General features: G+C 41.3%; 1 protein-coding gene across 7 annotated transcripts in view; it reads left to right on the top strand.

Moving 5' to 3' along the window:
* Positions 1–20266, top strand: part of cat2 (calcium transporter 2) — a 70490-nt gene that overhangs the window by 25093 nt on the left and 25131 nt on the right. For 4 of the 7 annotated variants that reach the window (XM_031903536.1, XM_031903534.1, XM_031903535.1 and 1 more), the window contains 11 exons: positions 6885–7039; positions 7347–7433; positions 7645–7795; positions 8032–8190; positions 8866–8975; positions 12821–12911; positions 16530–16558; positions 17234–17325; positions 17428–17542; positions 18964–19134; positions 19534–19604. In XM_031903536.1, the coding sequence (XP_031759396.1) occupies positions 6885–7039; positions 7347–7433; positions 7645–7795; positions 8032–8190; positions 8866–8975; positions 12821–12911; positions 16530–16558; positions 17234–17325; positions 17428–17542; positions 18964–19134; positions 19534–19604 (1231 nt within the window). Of the gene's footprint in view, positions 1–6388; positions 6544–6884; positions 7040–7346; positions 7434–7644; positions 7796–8031; positions 8191–8865; positions 8976–12820; positions 12912–16529; positions 16559–17233; positions 17326–17427; positions 17543–18963; positions 19135–19533; positions 19605–20266 lie in introns of all 7 variants that reach the window. The other 3 variants (XM_031903532.1, XM_031903531.1, XM_031903533.1) reach the window with 1 other exon arrangement.

Consider the following 20266-nt stretch of genomic DNA (forward strand, 5'->3'; position numbering starts at 1 on the left):
TTCTCTGTAATAATAAAACAGTACCTGTACTTGATCCCAACTAAGATATAATTACCCCTTATTGGGGGCAGAACAATCCCATTGGATTTAATTACTGTTTAAATCATATTTTTATTAGACTTTAGGTAGGAGATCCAAATTACAGAAAGACCCCTTATCCGGAAAACCCCAGGTCTCAAGCATTCTGGATAACAGGTCCCATACCTCTATCTTGAAAAGTGCCCAGAAGAGCTCTCTGAGCATTTTAACATTCCTTTGTTTTGAGGGTTTGCATTTTCTTTAAAGCAGGGGTGTCCAGCTGGAGGCTCATGGGCCAGATGTGGTTCTCTAAGGTATTTTAATGGCTACTAGACTGCTGAAGAGCTCCACTGATCTCCACTGACACATAAATAAGTGGCCTACTATATGCACAAAGTAGGACAGAGCTGACTTAAAGGAAAACTATACCCCCAGAATGAATACCTAACCAACAGATTGTTTATATCATATAAAGTGGCCTACTAAAAAAATCTCGCCAAATTGGAATATATATATAAGTAAATATTGCCCTTTTACATCTTTTACCTTGGGCCACCATTTTGTGATGGGCTGTGTGCTCCCTCAGAGATCAGCTGAAAGGAAATAATGCAGCTCTAACTGTAACAGGAAGTAGTGTGGGAGCAAAAGGCAGAACTCTGTCCATTCATTGGCTAATGTGACGTGATGTGTGCCCTTGTTTGTGTGCACCATCAATCGCATGATCCCAGGGGACGGCTCTTTGACCTTACAGGGGACCTGTCACCCTAAAAAATAATTCCAAATGTATTTCTATTATGTTTATTGAGAAAAAACCTTTACTTGCATCATATAAATAATAAAAATATTGTTTCCTTCAGTCTTGGAATAACACAATCCCAGCAAGCAGGCAGCTGCCATTTTGTTGACACTGTTAGAAAGGAAAGCTTTGTATCATGCCAAAATGTTGTTTATGTGATAGAATGGGGGACCTGAAGCCCATGTACTGGCTACATAATTAGATGGTGAGGAGGGAGGGGGAGGGTCTGCCCCCCGGCAATATATACATAGTAAGATAGTAAGTTAGGTTGAAAAAAGACGTACGTCCATCACGTTCAACCATAATGCCTATATATAACCTGCCTAACTACTAGTTGATCCAGAGGAAGGCAAAAAACCCCATCTGAAGCCTCTCTAATTTGCCGCAGAGGGGAAAAAATTCCTTCCTGACTCCAAGATGGCAATCAGACCAGTCCCTGGGGCAACTTGTACTAAGAGCTATCTCCCATAACCCTGTATTCCCTCACTTGCTAAGAAGCCATCCAGCCCCTTCTTAAAGCTATATAATGTATCAGCCAGTACGACTGGCCTTTATAATGGGTATAGATGTGTTAATAAAAAAAAAAAGGAATTTGGGTTTCATTTTTAACTTAAAAAGGACTTTTGTTATACAGCTTTTGATGCCTGGGTGACAGGTCCCCTTTAAAACAGCAATTTTCTATTTACATAGTTACATAGTTATAGTTACATAGTTACATAGGGTTGAAAAAAGACCATTGTCCATCAAGTTCAACCCATCCGAGTAAACCCAGCACACAACCTATAATTACCAATCTATACACTCACATACATAAACTATATATATACAACCAGTAATACTAACTGTAGATATTAGTATCACAATGGATATTATGCTTGTTCAAAAACTCATCCAGGCCCCTCTTAAAGGCATTAACAGAGTCTGCCATTACCACATCACTAGGAAGGGCATTCCCCAACCTCACTGCCCTCACCGTGAGGAACCCCCTACGCTGCTTCAAATGGAAGCTCCTTTCCTCTAATCTATAGGGGGGGGCCTCTGGTGCGTTGATTGTTTTTATGGGAAAAAAGAACATCCCCCATCTGCCTATAATCCCCTCTAATGTACTTGTACAGAGTAATCATGTCCCCTCTCAAGCACCTCTTTTCCAGAGAAAACAACCCCAACCCTGACAGTCTAACCTCATAGCTTAAATCTTCCATCCCCTTTACCAGTTTAGTTGCACGTCTCTGCACTCTCTCCAGCTCATTAATATCCTTCTTAAGGACTGGAGCCCAAAACTGCACTGCATACTCAAGGTGAGGCCTTACCAGGGACCTCTAAAGAGGCAAAAATATGTTTTCATCCCTTGAGTCAATGCCCTTTTTTATACAAGACAGCACTTTATTTGCTTTAGTAGCCACAGAATGACACTGCCTGGAATTAGACAACTTGTGATCTACAAAAACCCCTAGATCCTTCTCCATTAAGGATACCCCCAACACACTACCATTCAGTAGATAATTCGCTTTTATATTATTTCTACCAAAGTGCATAACTTTACACTTATCAACATTGAACCTCATTTTCCAGTTTGCTGCCCAGTTATCTAATTTTGTCAAATCGCTCTGCAAAGCGGCAGCATCCTGCATGGAACTTATAGTTTTGCACAATTTAGTGTCATCAGCAAAAATAGAAACATTACTCTCTATGCCCACCTCCAAGTCATTAATAAATAAGTTAAAAAGCAAAGGACCAAGGACTGACCCAATATTCCTCAATTTGATCATTAACCTTCTGTGAGGTACTGTATCAAACACTTTAGCAAAATCTAAGTAGATGACATCAACTGCCATTCCAGCATCAAGGTTCCTGCTCACCTCCTCATAAAAGGCAACTAAATTAGTCTGGCAAGATCTGTTACGCATAAAACCATGCTGGCACAAACTAATAGTATTGTGAACTGCAATGTATTCAACTATCCTATCCCTTATTACCCCTTCCAGAAGCTTTCCTACTACTGATGTCAGACTAACAGGCCTATAGTTTTCAGGCTGAGAACGAGATCCCTTTTTAAATAACGGCACCACATTAGCAATCCGCCAGTCTCTCGGCACTATGCCAAACCTCAACGAATCCTGAAAAATTATGTGAAGAGACTTGGCAATCACAGCGCTCAGCTCATTTAATACCCTGGGATGAATCCCATCCGGTCCTGGACCTTTGTTTACCTTTACATGTTCAAGTCTCTTTTGAATTTCCTCCTGAGTGACCCACACGTCAGTAGCTAAATTACTAGAACTGGGTATATTAAAAGGAAAGCCTTCATTATCTGGCTCCTCAGATGTATAGACAGATGAAAAATAAGAGTTCAAAATTTCTGCTTTTTCCCCGTTCTCATGAACCAACGTACCCCCCCGTGATAATAAGGTTCCCACCCCTTCTTGCTTCATTTTTTTACTATTCACATAATTAAAAAATAATTTTGGATTCTTTTAACTCCTTGCTGCAATATCCCTTTCTATCTCTATTTTAGCTTGCCTGATAGCTTTTTTGCATGCTTTATTTGCTTCCTTGTACCTGATGAAATTTTCCGCTGTCCCAGCTAACTTGAATGCTTTAAAAGCACATTTTTTCTTACCAACCTCGACCCTAACTCTATTATTCAGCCATAAAGGTTTTGCTTTGCGATGCCTCTCCTTGCTTACAAGGGGGATATACTGTTGTGTATACCTGCAAAGCAATGTTTTAAAGATGTTCCATTTTCCTTCTGTGTCTAACCCCATGAAAAGCCTTTCCCAGTTGACACATTGCAGAGATGCCCTTATACTGGCAAAGTCTGCACGTCTAAAATTGAGCGTTTTAGTAAGTCCCTTATAGAGCTGTCTCTGCAGCATTATCTCAAAGGAGACCATGTTGTGATCACTGTTCCCCAAATGCTCACCCACACAAATGTTAGAGATGAGTTCAGTATTATTAGATATTACCAGGTCCAAAATAGAATCATTCCAAGTAGGTTCTTGAACCGCCTGAAATAAAAAGTTGTCATTTAGCATGTTTACAAACCTACTAGCTTTTTCTGACTTAGCCACCCCATTACTCCAGTCAATGTCTGGATAATTAAAGTCCCCCATAATTGACTTGACCCAATTTTGAAGCCTCCTCCATTTGCAAAAGTAACTGGGCCTCATCCCCCTCATCTATACGGGGTGGTTTATAGCATACACCAATGATCATTTTCTTTGTGACCTTCAGCCCTACTGAAATTTCTACCCAAAGAGATTCAACGTTTTCATTGGTAATGTCTTTATTACATGGCTTTAAATCTGACTTTACATAAAGGCAAACCCCTCCACCCTTTTTAATCTCTCTGTCCCTCCTAAAAAGCGTATACCCATTTAAATTCACAGCCCAGTCGCATTTTTCATCCCACCAGGTCTCAGTGATACCAATTAAATCATAATTTTCAATACATGCAATAGCCTGCAGCTCCCCTATTTTTCCCGACAAGCTACGCGCATTAGCCAGCATGCAGCGGAGATTACTACTTCTTCCTCTGATGCTTACATTAGCTAAGGGAGAATTAGAGCTAAGGTGAAAATTAGTCTGTTTCCCTTGTAACAATGGAAGCTCCTTATCTGATAAACTATATGCCCCCCTCACTCCTCCCCCACAACCCTTTACTGGTCCCACTGCCCCATCTACACTAGCTTTCCCATAAGAATCTAGCTTACCAACCCCCCCCTTGTCTAGTTTAAACACTCCTCCAGCCTCTTAACCATTCTCTCCCCTAGCACAGTAGACCCCCTTCCATTGAGGTGCAATCCGTCAGGGCTGTATAGATTGTACCCCAAAGAAAAGTCAGCCCAGTGCTCTAGGAACTCAAACCCTTCCTTCGTACACCAAGACTTTAGCCACGCATTTAGCTCCCTAAGCTCCCGCTGTCTCCCTAAACTAGCACGCGGCACCGGCAAAATTTCCGAAAAAATGACATTGGAGGACCTTTGCTTAATTTTAGAGCCTAGATCCCTGAACTCACTCTTTAAGGTCCCCCACCTACCGTTCATTTTGTCGTTAGTACCGATATGTACCAAGACAGCCGGCTCATGCCCAGCCCCTCCCAATAATGTGTCGACCCGATCAACCTCATGCCGAACCCTGGCACCAGGAAGACAGCAAACTGTCCGGTTGAAGCGATCCGCTCGACAGATTATCCTTCCACTATCCTAATGATTGAATCCCCTATAACCACCATCTGTTTAGGCCTAGCTCTGCTCTCCTCCCCACCACTACTAGAGAAACTGGTCTCCCGGCTGTTAGAGAGATCAGCCTCATCTAGAACCGCCAGTCCAGAGTTCACACTCCAATCTTCTTCACACAATCTGGCAAATCTGTTGGGATGCGCAAACCCTGGAGCAGCCTCCCTTTTCCTTTTCCCCACACTAGATTTTCTAACTGTCACCCAGCTTACTGCCCTATCATCCTTTCCTTGCTCCCCTCCCCCCATACTAACTGACCCCGCTAGCTCTTGTTCAGTAAGCAAGAGACTTCTTTCAAGATTGTCAATAGAACGCAGTGTTGCAACTTGTTCCTCTAGTGCTCTAACGCGAGCCTCTAAAGTGGCAACTCGCTCACATCCACAACAGAGGTATGCACTTTGGAACTGTTGTTCCACAACTGCATACATGCGGCAGGCTGTGCACTGTGTCATACCTTCAATGTTGCTACCACTCATTCTCCCAGTTACAGAAACAGTTAAACAAAAGTTGGTGAAAAAGGCTTTAAAATAAATACAAAACTTTGTACCTTGTTTTAACTCCTTTAGTTTGTAACTCCTGTGATTATAACTCCACTTACAGAGCCCCCACTAACTCCTGTGATTATAACTCCACTTACAGAGCACCCACTAACTCCTGTGATTATAACTCCACTTACAGAGCCCCCACTAACTCCTGTGATTATAATTCCACTTACAGAGCCCCCACTAACTCCTGTGATTATAATTCCACTTACAGAGCCCCCACTAACTCCTGTGATTATAACTCCACTTACAGAGCACCCACTTAAAGAGCAATCATTTATAGAGCACCTACCACCAGAGCAAGCTCCACTGGAGTGCCAGTGGTTCTATTTATACAGTCTGTTAAGGTCAACTAATCAAACCCCACCCACCTCAAACTGAGGGTAATTACAAGGGAATGTAACTCTGGCAAACCTGCTGTAAGCCTTATAGTTAACCAAACTTTGTAAATTGGCACCAAAAAGAGCAAATACTTTTGAAAAAATTTAAATCCAACAGTTAGAAAACACAATGATTCAGAATAAAGTTAATAAAAAATACTTATCCCTTTTTTTTGTTGAATTGAAAAAGCAGTTGATTCAGTCAGCCACCAGCCTGTTAGTATGCACATTTAGGATTACCTAATGGCACATACTACTAAAAAAGTATATTTATGTGAAAATGGTTTATTTAGATGAAGCAGGGTTTTACGCAGTATATTTTTTATAGAGACCTACGTTGTTTGGGGGTATAGTTTTCCTTTAAAGGCAAACTAAAGTACTTCACAAGAATTAACCGATTTTGTCTCTTCTTAGGGTTTGCTGTATCATTGACATGTTAGCACAAGTTGGTAGCAAGAGGCTAAAGCAGTTGTATTCCATTAAGCTCCTTGCAGAGAAAACCAGAGAGTTATTAAATATGTTTCTGAGGCGCCAACATTACAGTAAAGCAAAGCTTCCTAGCTGGACAGGTAGGCCCCACACCCCTATCCCCCTACCCCCTACCAGCCCTAACCCCAACCCTATGTATGGTGGGGAGAGAGATATTGGAACGTAAGTATAACTGCTGGTTCCCAGGGAACCCCTAAGCCCAGATGGGATGAGTAACCTTGGTTGGATTCTTCATCCCTTTCCCTGTGTCTGTGACCTAGAGGGCAGTCAATGAATGGAGGCCGAGGGCATGCAATGCAGCCTCCAGGCCCAACCAAATGGGGGTGTCATTGTCCTAGGATCAAGCTTTGAACCCCCACTACCTCCTAGTTCTTGTTATCATCATATATTTATATACAGCCTTTCCTTCTAATCATTGAAGGTCGCAGTTCTACTGAAATCTACATCGGCCTGAGTATTAAGCAGGAGGAGGATGAGCAGGAAAATGTCCAACTTCCAGAGGAGGTGGCATCTCCACGGTCTCCGTCATCCATCCTAAAATATTTCATTCATCTAGCAAAGAATGTCGATGAACAGGTAAAAAGGGCACCATTATGGCTTTACGACAGGTCAAAGGGGCAGTCTGCGCTGTTGTGGATTCCCTCTGGCACTGCCCAGGGCCCTCTCATGCCCAACAGGCCTTAAAATCAAGGGGAAATGTGGGTGGGTTTAAATGGGGTTTTCAAGACTCTAGAACAACATGGCCAAATGGGTGGTGTAGCCAGAATAATTCGTCTTTAGTGATCTTTTCTGCAGTGGTTGGAATGAATATAAATAACATTACTGAAATAAAAATGTATGTCCTATGGTTTTTGATAGAACATGTGCCTTTGTTGCATTACAGATTGACCTACGTTTAATTGAACGGATGATCAACGAAGGAGCAGATATCAATGAACCTGACAGATATGGGCAAATAGTATTACATCAGGTAAGTTATGTTACCTGACAATTATCAGGGGATAAATGTGTTTTTTTCCATGGCAACCAATCAGCAATGAGCATTTTATTTGAAAGCAAATATCTGATTGGTTGCTAGAGGTTTCTAGATTTGGAGTAAACACTGTGCCTGGTACATTATCCAAACTTTGGCCAAATCATCCAGACGCTGAACATAATTTGCCCTCCTTTTCCATATCCAGGTTGCTAAAAGCTGGCAGGTTGACGCTGCCCGGTTTTTAATAGAGAGACAGGCCAATGTGAACAAGGCCGATGATTTTGGTGTTACGCCATTGCATGTGGCTGCTGCTGTGGATTACGCAGATATGGTGACTTTCCTAATAGAACAGGGAGGTGAGTGTATAATAGTATATAATATATTATTGTGAGTGACAGAAGCTAGAAGACTGCAAAGGTATCAGAAAGCTTAGCTGAGGCAGAGCAAACAAAACCACTACATATTAAATATATGAAATGTTAACATTTAATGCATTGGTGCCAAGTGTGTAGGACCCCTTGTCCCCTGAATCAGCATTGGGCGGTACTTTGATGTTTCACCTTCTAATCACATTGTCTTTTGTATTCTGCAGCCAATATCAACGCACTCACAAAGGGGAAGCAAACGCCATTACATTACGCAGCAAAACACGACGCAGTCAATACAGTGAAGGTCCTTATTAGGTACAATGCAGAGGCTTATACTCGGGACCACAAGCAAAGGACCCCCCTGCAACTGGCCGCTGAACTAGGTAACCAAGAGCAGTGTGTATATCTTGTATCTACCAGGGCTAGTGCACCTTTACACTACCCCTTTTTGGGGCTTCTGTTGGGCCCCACTCAGTGCCCTACTGGCCCTGCTGAGAGCCTTCCTGCCCCTCTTCTGACTAGCCAACCGCTGCCAATTAGGCACCTTCGTGTTGGGCCCCACCACCTGCCCATTGCTAGCTACTTCATCTGTCACCCTGCTGACTCCTACTCAGGTCCCCACCTTAACAGAGCCATGCCAACCGTTTGCAGAGGGAACAAGGAAGGTGAGAAAAATTAAACATGGGAGTCCCGCTGTAGGTTACATGGCCATCTTTTTGCTCTGTTTTTAGGGTGAGAGCAGGGTGTTATTTCATGGAAAAACAATATCATTTTCTGTTAGTGCTTTTCAAATGCAAAGTAGTAGGAGACCACAGACTGAACATTTACTTTGATATGGAGGTTTGCCTTTTTAAGAGGATCGAAAGCCCAAAAAAATGAATTTATGTAAACATACGTCCTTAAAAAGATATTTATGTATATAAAATATATATAAATATATATATATATATAAATATATTTATGACATATAATAATTAGTGTTGTATATGATTGTGCCCTGTATATTGCTGAATTATTAAAATTTGTTTGTTTTCATTTCTGTGTTTCTAACCAATCAGATCGCAGTGAGGCTGCTCGGCTGCTGATAAACCTTAAAAGTGATGCGGGTGTTCAGGACAATACAGGGCAGTCTTGTATGACCCTTTTGGTGATGAATATGCCACCCGTGGTAAGTGTCACACACACACTGATGGCAGTAATAGTAATAACTCCCGTAACTCCCAGCATGTGGGTGGTGCTGTGACAGACAGGAAGCAGTCATAAGCTGCATACACATGGCCAGATCTCCTTATCTGCCCATTCAGCCAATGATCTGTGATATACACATCCCAACCATTATCCAAAAGATTTACTGTCATGTCCATTCAGAATCAGCATGGAAAGAAGCTTGAAGCTGAAAACTTTTTCACTTCATGTATCCCTGGCATTAGTATATGTATGGGACCTTTTATCCAGAAAGCTCAGGACCTGGGGTGTTCCAGGTAAGGTGTCTTGACGTAATTTGGTAATTACCTTAAGTAAGGGGTCCCCAACCTTTCTTACTTGTGAGCCACAGTCAAATGTAAAAAGACTTGGAGAGCAACACAAGCACCATAAAAGTGCATGGAGGAGCCAAATAAGGGCTGTGATTGGCTTTTAGGCAGCCTCTATGCACACTATCAGCTTGCAGGGGCTTTATTTGGTAGGAAATCTTGTTTTTATTCAACCAGAACTTGCCCCCAAGTCAGGAATTCAAAAATAACTCCCTGGTTTGGGGGCACTGAGAGCAACATCCAAGGGGTTGGGGAGCAACATGTTGGCCCCGAGTCACTGGTTGGGGATCACTGCCTTAAGCCTACTAAAAAAATAATTTACAAATTAAATAAACCCAATAGGGCTGTTCTGCCCCCAATAAGGGGTAATTATATCTTAGTTGGGATCAAGTACAGGTACTGTTTTATTATTACAGAGAAAAGGGAATCATTTAACCATTAAATAAACCCAATAGGGCTGTTCTGCCCCAATAAGGGGTAATTATACCTTAGTTGGGATCAAGTACAGGTACTGTTTTATTATTACAGAGAAAAGGGAATCATTTTACCATTAAATAAACCCAATAGGGCAGTTCTGCCCCCAATAAGGGGTAATTATACCTTAGTTGGGATCAAGTACAGGTACTGTTTTATTATTACAGAGAAAAGGGAATCATTTAACCATTAAATAAACCCAATAGGGCTGTTCTGCCCCCAATAAGGGGTAATTATATGTTAGTTGGGATCAAGTACAGGTACTGTTTTATTATTATAGAGAAAAAGTGAATCATTTTAAAAATGTGAATTATTTGATTAAAATGGAGTCTATGGGAGATGGCCTCCCCTAGATTCAGCATTTTCTGGATAATGGATCCCATATCTGTACAGTACTGGTATATATGCCCTTTGCTTTTTGATACACTAAATAAGAACCATAAGAGAATAAATAAAGCAAAATCTAAATGTGCCATGCGAAAGGGGGCAGGTCAGGACTGGAGTCCAAAAGAGGTGCTGACATTTCAAGTACACAGAGGTCCAAACAGCTTCCCCGAAGGCCCACTAAATAGTAGAATCTTACAGCAGCCCCTCTGGCATTTGCCAGAATCTACAGATTGCCAGTCCGGGGTCAAAACTGGGGTTAAGTCTGTATATGATGATCTGAACAGCCTGGGCACCAGGCATTGGATTAAATGCACAAAAGAGTCCTCCATTGGTTTGGGTACCCACAGAATATGTTGGTATTGGGTGGGTAACAGGTAGGTAATTCAGGATCTGGGTAGGGGTGCAACAAGTACAAGGGTTTTTTTTATCTCTGATTCATTTCTCTGTATATAAATAATATCAGCAGCCAGTAAACAGTTATGGTTTGACCTCAGTCACTTCCCGTTAGATCCTGTCCTGATATTCTATAGATTAGTAAATGGTACTAATTCCTTCTCCAATTCTCTTAAGTACTCCTGCATCCTCCTGCATCATTTATTAATCAGATTAATCCCTATCTAATTGTGTGTGTTGGGTGATTATAGTTGTTTAAATGATGAACTTTCCATTTATCTATATTAATCTGTGTATAAGCACATTGTTTACTCGCCCACATTCCCAGGTTCCTGCATGAATCTAAATAGGGTTAAAAGAAAGGATTTCCTCTTCTAATTAGCATCCTTGTTCTACTTTGTAATGTCCATAGATTTACATTCCGTGTATGTTTAGCTTTTATATGGTCACGGAACTCCTAAGTGACCTCTAATATCCTTATCATTTACAGTAGGGGGTACATTATCCCTTATAATACATGAGTGATACTCAGAGTTCCCTGTATAACTCAGCCTGCAGCCTTGTGCCTTTATATGGGCACAGAACCCCTCAGTGACTGCTAATATCCTTATCATTTACAGTAGGGGGTACATTATCCCTTATAATACATGAGTGATACTCAGAGTTCCCTGTATAACTCAGCCTGCAGCCTTGTACCTTTATATGGGCACAGAACCCCTCAGTGACTGCTAATATCCTTATCATTTACAGTAGGGGGTACATTATCCCTTATAATACATGAGTGATACTCAGAGTTCCCTGGATAACTCAGCCTGCAGCCTTGTGCCTTTATATGGTCACAGAACCCCTCAGTGACTGCTAATATCCTTATCATTTACAGTAGGGGGTACATTATCCCTTATAATACATGAGTGATACTCAGAGTTCCCTGTATAACTCAGCCTGCAGCCTTGTGCCTTTATATGGTCACAGAACCCCTCAGTGACTGCTAATATCCTTATCATTTACAGTAGGGGGTACATTATCCCTTATAATACACGAGTGATACTCAGAGTTCCCTGTATAACTCAGCCTGCAGCCTTGTGCCTTTATATGGGCACAGAACCCCTCAGTGACTGCTAATATCCTTATCATTTACAGTAGGGGGTACATTATCCCTTATAATACATGAGTGATACTCAGAGTTCCCTGTATAACTCAGCCTGCAGCCTTGTGCCTTTATATGGGCACAGAACCCCTCAGTGACTGCTAATATCCTTATCATTTACAGTAGGGGGTACATTATCCCTTATAATACATGAGTGATACTCAGAGTTCCCTGTATAACTCAGCCTGCAGCCTTGTGCCTTTATATGGGCACAGAACCCCTCAGTGACTGCTAATATCCTTATCATTTACAGTAGGGGGTACATTAACCCTTATAATACATGAGTGATACTCAGAGTTCCCTGTATAACTCAGCTTGCAGCCTTGTGCCTTTATATGGGCACAGAACCCCTCAGTGACTGCTAATATCCTTATCATTTACAGTAGGGGGTACATTATCCCTTATAATACATGAGTGATACTCAGAGTTCCCTGTATAACTCAGCCTGCAGCCTTGTGCCTTTATATGGTCACAGAACCCCTCAGTGATTTCTAATATCCTTATAATTTACAGTAGGGGGTACATTAACCCTTATAATACATGAGTGATACTCAGAGTTCCCTGTATAACCTTGTGCCTTTATATGTTTACAATGACTTGTAACATCCTATTGGAGTTTATAGTGAGGGTAGGACAACCATTGGGGTATAAGGGGTACAAATTTAGAAGGGTTTATTCAGTGTCAGACTAGGGTGTGTGGGTCCCACTGGGGCTGCCAACCCTAGGGCCCCCCACAGACTGACTGTAGGTATATACAGTATATTACATATATATTACAGAAGAGCCATGAATATGGTGTAGTAATGTAATTTCTATCACATGACTCAGTGTTATGATAAATAATGCAACAGCTGTTATAAAATATGAGGATATTAGAAGTCACCATGATCTGTATAAATGTACTTGCCCATCACCCTCTATATGGTCATGGAACTCCTCAGTATCCTTCTATATTATAAGAGGGGGTATGTAATTCACTATATGCTGAACATGTAGTATTGTTACATATCTGCTGTTTGGCATTATAATGTTGTTTTTCTCATTATTTTACAATGTTGTGTGCATTTGCTTTGCCTTTAGGCCCTTCTTGCCCTGGATCAGTTCTACATTAAAGATCGAGCCAACAGAAGGCAGCATTTCTACCTGAATTTGGTGCAACCGCGAACCGCAGGTGATGATTCAGATTGGGTGGAACATGGGGGAAAGGAGAGCATTTTCTATAAACAGAATAACAGATTGTGTTGGGTGTAAGACTCATGGAGATGGCATGGTACCAGGGAGGAAGGAAAGGGCAAGGCAAATGGTAGCTGGCAGATAACTTCACTTTTACTTCCATTCTTTTTAAATTTTCTTTATTGAATCATCCAACAGACCATTTGACAGAGAAATCAAACTGCAAAAATTCAAAGAAAATAATATATACTTTTTTAACCAATATAAATAGTTTTTTGGTGTTAATTACGTCATCAGAAAAATCATAAGGCGAGTTTCTGTTTTTTACTCGAAGAAATTCCAAATAACGAGTAATATAATAATCAGACATAACCAAATGTAATGGAAAGTGTCTTTATTTTGTTCTTTGCATTTCGGACAGAAAGATAGTTTAACAGAATCAGAAATGTCAGAAATCTTCTTAAATATTGTGCTATACCCAAGATGGGTGAGTCTGAATTGTTGGTCTCTCAGAATTAATAAATTTTCTGGAGTAATTTTTGTTTCTAGAAAAGATGACCATTTTTCTCATGTATACCCCAGTATGGGTGGGGGGGCGAAACGCGTTGGGCTTGTGCATAAAAGTTTTTTGTAATATTCCCTTGGAGTGCCCTGCTTTTCTCCTAAATTTCATAAGTATTTAGGGATCTTACAGGGCACCCCTGCAGTGAGCACCCACCATATTGATTGTTTAACTGCATCGCTACATGTTAGAATTTAATGATCTATCTAGGGGAGAGAAATCTTTGCTAGAGAGGAATAATTGGGAGATTGTAGGAATTTTATTCCTGAAAGATGGTGCCCATCCAGTTCATGATTACTAGCTTTCTGGCATAGTATAAAACGGTGATCCCCAACCAGTGGCTCAGGAGCAACATGTTGCTCATCAACCATTTTTGAATTTCTGGTTAGGAGGCCCTACAGGAGGCCTCCTGTAGTCTGTCAGTCCACATTGGGCTACCAAATAACCAATCACAGCCATTTTTGGGCACCCCTATGAACTTTTTTCATGCTTGTGTTGCTCCCCAACAGTTCTTATATTTAAATGTTGCTCATGAGTAAAAAAAGGTTGGGGACCCCTGGTATAAAACTACCCTAGCCAGTGATCTGGTTTTATTTAGCTGAATGAGGTCTTCAATCAGGTCCAGCAGACACACTCCAAGAGAGCATTTGTTAGAAAGGTCTGGGTTATCTGCCATATATTTTGTTACCTTGGTCCAGGATTGTTTGTTTGTTGGGGCACTGGGCACTAGGATTCCTACCCATTTGTAGAAGTTTCAATGGAGTAATATATAGTTAGGATCAACTATATGTCTGATTTGAAAAATACCTTTTTTCCTTCATTTACATGAGACCTGATCTCTCTCCTTCTTGGGAAAGCTCCCCAGATAAAATGGGGAAGAGAAAGGTGAAATATTGTAGTTTACTTTAGTTTGCTTAGCAACAACTTTTCAGGTAATAATCGTGTCCTCATATAAAGTGTCCTCGTATAAAGTGATATTAATCTGACCATTTTTCAAAAGTTTATTACAATTATTATTTTTGGGTTTACATCCCCTTTCTCTTTAAGGTGAACATAAATTGTATTTGAACTGTTTATTAGGAATGAAGTTTGAATGTAGAGTTAAGAGGATTCTCTATGGTTGGTTTATGGCACTTGGAAGGCTGCAGGCAGATGACGGATGGCTTGTTGCCTCTATTCTGTACAAACATTTGTATGAGAGCTGGGAGTACTGACTGGAACTCCCAGTCACTGCCCGGGCAGCGCAGACAAATGGTTTGTTACACAGATCACTATGTGTCTGTTTACATTACTGAACTGTAGCAGTTGCCTCTGTTTCCAGCTTGGCCTCCTTGGAATGTATTTTTTATCATTAGGGAGTTACCTGGAAACTGCACATAACATTCTCATAATTAATTTTGTATATCAAAGCACCTGCCCTTTTTATGTTTTTTAGGTTAAGTCACCAGTTCATATGTTGTGGGCTAAAGGCAAGTTTGGCTTATGGCTGGTGTAGATGGAAATATATACAGGAGCCCTGTGATACTAAATATATGCCTTACCTTCTTGAATTGGCCTTTGTGTGGCCATGCCATATACCTTTGGATATTTACAGACACTACATAATAAGTTAGATATTAGGTTAATTTGCCCAAGAATGGGAAGATACCAGTGGTGTAACAGTAGGGGGCAGAGGCCCAGCAACTACGGGGGAGGTTGTTGGAGGTTTGGGTAATGGGGGCCCACAAGAGGTATAACCCATGATTTTGCAGGCGTTACAGGTCACAGAGCTATGGCATACATGATGTTTCTCAGTGTGACGCATTTTGGGTAACTGAAAAATCTCAAAAACCACGTCCAAAGAACATTTTTTGCTAAAAAACTCCCAGAACTGAATGGGAGCTGCAGGAAGTGGTTTGTGTTGCTTTTCATCTATGCAAAATGTGCCAGGTTGTGTAGCGCCACCTATGCCATCAGCTTAAAGAGGGAATATTTTCCAAGGTAATGAGGGGTCTGCTATACATGCTACCAGGGGTCAGATTTTTCAAGCCCCCAACCTTCATCAAAATAGTTCATGCTCCTTTGAATGCAAAGGGATATGCTCTAAAGTAAATAAGAACATAATAAATATACTGTAACACTTGTTTGGCTTAATAGGGGTATTATTCCCAGGCTAGTTAGACATTAGAGCACGTGTTACAGCAACCCCCTTTCCCAGGATGGGCCTCCGCTATATGGGAGCTATGTCAGGGGCTAGATGGTGTTGCTGAACTACAACCCACACTGGTGTTGTGCAATATAATAAGTGATAGGACGCCAGGAGCTCTTGCAGTTAACTGGATAATACTTTATTGGACAAAGGCACATATGGAATAGTGCAGCAGGGTATATACTCACAGTCACAGCAGTATAGAACTTGGTCACAATGGAAACAGCAGATGTGACACTTAAGGAAACAGTATAGCCCACTTGAAGGATATACAGAGTATTAGCTGTATGCTCAGGAAAGGATGCCCTTTACTGGAACGGATCCCTTCCAGCCAACTATGGTTCAGGGTAAGGAACTGCCCTTAACTTATCCTTAACTGTGGTCCCTACAGCAAGGCATACAAAGCCTGGGTTAGACTAAACCCTTACAGTCTCCTTTGATGGGGCCAGTGCTGCCCTTACTAAATAAGCTGACTATGCTCACCACTCCTAGAGGGTGCTATTACATATAACTGACTGTGCTGGCTTGATCTCATTCACTGGGCCCTGTCCCCGACTTACAAATTGGCAGGTTCTCCTTACTGGGGCCAAATGCCTCAGGCTCAGTGACGTGCAGCCTTTAGACAACAGCAGCCAAAGAGGAAGACACTTCCTTGTGCAAAACACTATATAGTCTGCAAGGGGACTGGTCAACCTGGCTAAACCTATAGGGGGTAGCCTAATAACTGTAATCTGAGTGTAGAGGGCTCTGCCCTATAACAGCACAGATAAGATAAAGATAGGGGATAACACCATAGGGAGCTTAACCCTATGGGTCCCTACAATACCTTATTAATTCTGATCAGTGCCTTTTCTCTTTCTATCTAGACTTCCAGGGATCACAAGCCAAATCTCCAGTAAGTGCCAGTGAAAGATGAATATGAATCTCTATTCCAGGGTTCCCTTTAATCCCTTGAGGGCTATAAACTTGTATCTGCTGAGCTCATGTAGGCAGAGCAATGGGTAGGGAGGTTGTGAGCAAGTCTAAAGATGAAACAACAGGGCTCATTTATCAACACTGGGCAATTTTGCCCATGGGCAGTAACCCAAAGCAACCAATCGGTAATTGGCTTTTTTCAGCCGGCTGCAGGTAGACCAATGAATCCAACAATTTGATTGGTTGCTATGGGTTACTGGCCATGGGTAAATGTGTCCATTTGTTGATAAATGATTGATGTTTCAACACTAGTGTCATAATGCCTGTTTAGGGGACTAGAAAATGATGTGCCTTTCTCACTCACAGCCCCCTAGTTATTTGGAAGCATATAGGGGGGTCCTCAATATAGATGGGAAGTAAGTCTCTTTTCCTGGGTCATAGCAAAACCCTTACAGCTCTACAGTCTGGCCCCAAGGTAGCAGTGTGTTACAGTATGAAAGGCTTAGCAGCCACGTGGGCAGGGTTTATTTTGTTAGATCTTTTAATGCAAGTCTTATCTCTATAGTAAGTAACAGAAAGCGTGGGCCCTAACACTGCCTTGCCAACGATGGATGTGAAATCTTTTCCGTGACTAACTCTGTTTTTCCTGTTTTAGCTGGAAATGATTGTTCAGAACCGTCAGCTAGACATCATCATGCACCCTGTTATCCAGAAACTCATTGAAGTCAAATGGAAGTTATTTGGCAGGTACAATTTGATATCTCAATATCTCATTCATCTGAATGTTAAAAACTCGTTTACCAAACACACCCAGATATAATGGGGTTCTGCGTATCATTCCTTTTGCAGAAAGTATGTTGCCTTAATGCTGACATTAAACCTCATTTTGATCCTGTCTTGGACGGCCCTGGGAATCGCATCCTCGCTGCCAAGAACAGAGGAAGTCCCATACAAGTTTCCAGAAGTAGGTGCAACTTGTGGTAAATGCACTTCTGCCACAGAGTTTCTCTGAGAGGGGAGTCACTTTTACAGAGCTGAACAACTTGGAAAGTCCTGAATATATATCTTCTTTAATAATTGTTTTCTATTGCTCAAGGGGAACTTGCGGTTTGTAATGCAATGCCCTATTCAGATGCTAAATATAAGTGGCTAAGATGTGTCTTTGTATGAATACCTGAGCAAGCTGAACCTGTTATTAAGTTTGCAGGCCACAGTAGTACATACATTTAGAATCTGTTCCCTGAGCCATCACATATTATTCTAATTGCCCTTTGGTGTTATCCCAGCTCAGTGCATAGTACTTGTAGATATATTGATGACATTTTTTAATAAACCTAAACATATTTGGAGATTGCATTTAAACTGCATTCCTTTTTGGTCAGTCATATTTCCATGCCATAGTTTTGCTTTCTTCCAATGCACAGTGCCATGGAAAATACCCAGATTCTTCATCAGCTATAACAATGACTGTGTAGCAGTCACATAGTATGATAAGGATGATATTTAGTATCCATTTTCTTTCCCTCAGACAAACACAAGTTTGCCATGTAGTATAACATATCAGTTTTTGGAACCCTATATTTAACCCTAAATCCGTTAATACTATACAACAGGCTGTAACTGAATGGAGAACATTCATACATCTTCAGCGAAGTCTTTACCGGAGCACAAAGACTGGGAAACCATCTGAGCTTGGGTTCCTTATTAGTAGGTTGAGGCCCAGATAGGAACCACCATACTGTGCAGGGTGGACTATCATGATTATCATTAATTCAGTGTAGTCTTCTGCTGCCAGGCGTGGCAAAACCCACTAACACATGCTGCCCCATTACCCCTCTTGGGCAGTTTTGGGTCTGGGTATTGACTATATGGGATTCTCCCAAGAAACATGCTAAATTTTCTGTTTTAAACATGAAGTTTGGGAATATCCCTCAGGGTTACACTGGGCCGGTGGGACACTGGGAAAAAATCTGGTGAGCCATAGCCCAGAACTGCTACCTAGCTGAGATCTGTGTGCCCACCCTTCCTGCTGGCTGGGGTCTCTGCCCACCCATCATTTATGAGCAGCAGAAGACATTAGATTTGCAATAGGGCATTGAGGGGAACTTCGTACATGGGGGGGATTCACCACAGGGGTAATGGTGCTGGGCCCTTAAAGTGGGAGCCCCAGTGGACCCCAGACACCCCAATATAAAACTAACACAGAGTGGATACAGAAAGGAGCATAATTAATCCTGACGTACAGAATTAATATTGACCCCATCCAAAAAAAAGTACAAAACCCTGTTTTATAGGGAAGATATATACCTTCATGAATAAATGCTTAAAGAGTCTTCTTTATTGCATAATACAGCTTTCTGTGTCCCTCCGGCTTCTTCATTATAGGACTGTTGGAGAATTGTCCTGATTATTATAGCGCTGGGACTCACTCTCTATCAGATCTTAGAAGAATTTAAGGAGATTTATCAAGCCAAGAAAAGAATGAAACGTTGGAAAGAATGGCGGAAGAAAGAGCTTGAAAAAGACCTGAAATATTGCCATCCGATGTGGCCAGAGGTATATTTTTTGTTTTGTGCTTATGGAGAGTTGGCCCACCAGACCCTTGTGTTACAGCTGCTTCTATTCGTATGTGTAAATGCAAATATGTAGAGGGAATATTCAATATAAAGTGATATGTTTAGTGCCTAGGATTACAAAACTGTGGGGCTGCCCCACTAATGGATGTGGGAACAATTGAAAGGTCAGACAGATTGAGATTTATGGGTAAATGTTAACTTGCTGGAAATTCCTGGAAGGCCACCATGAGGCGGGGAACATTTCTGAAACAATACAAAAAATATACATTTCTGAAATATAAGAAAATATATTACAGCCTTCCTTTCTGTTTCTATATCTGCCCAGCCATGTTTTTATTAGCAAAACTTGATACATTAAGAAGGAATATATTTCTTTCAGGAAAAGGAATACCTGCAGAAAGGAATAGAAGACCTACATAAAGTGAATTCCGGTTACTTCAGAGATTTCTGGTACGTCAGCCTTGCTGTGTGAATTCTAAATACAGAAGCCTTGATACAATGGCGGTGCAGCTGCAGCACCTCCCCGGGGGGAGCCCACAGACATGGGCTTTATAGCATTGATGTGCCGAGCATACACATTCCCTTCTGAATCATATGCATGGAATATCTGCCGCAAAAGATCCTCGCTGTATTCCTGTCTGAGTGATTTAGTGCTTGGAGGCTTCCTCTGCCATTAACTCTGCCCAGCCTTGCCTTTATTGTATTTCACAATGGAAGCAAATGGCTAAACAGACAATACTAAGATATTTCTATGGCACAACATATCCCCTACCATGAGCAATGAGTATATTTCAAGTCACATAGTAATGCCATGGCTTATATATATATATATATATATATATATATATATATATATATATATATATATAAAGTCCAAATGGATCAGGCACTCACGTATCAGCAGGGTTTAGGATGCCTGGGTGCAGAATTTAAAGTAAAGATACTGCAGAAAAGATACCCCGCACTCACAGGACTTATGAAAATAAAGAAATAATTTATTGGTCAAACAACTAACGTTTCGGCTGGCGCAGCAGCCTTTCTCAAAGTGACTCAGTGTCAAACAAATCCCCCAATTAAACCCAAAAAAATGGCGCCAAAAAACCAGTATGACA

Source organism: Xenopus tropicalis, chromosome 6, assembly GCF_000004195.4.
Source record: "Xenopus tropicalis strain Nigerian chromosome 6, UCB_Xtro_10.0, whole genome shotgun sequence".
In the NCBI taxonomy this organism is placed as follows: Eukaryota; Metazoa; Chordata; class Amphibia; order Anura; family Pipidae; genus Xenopus; species Xenopus tropicalis.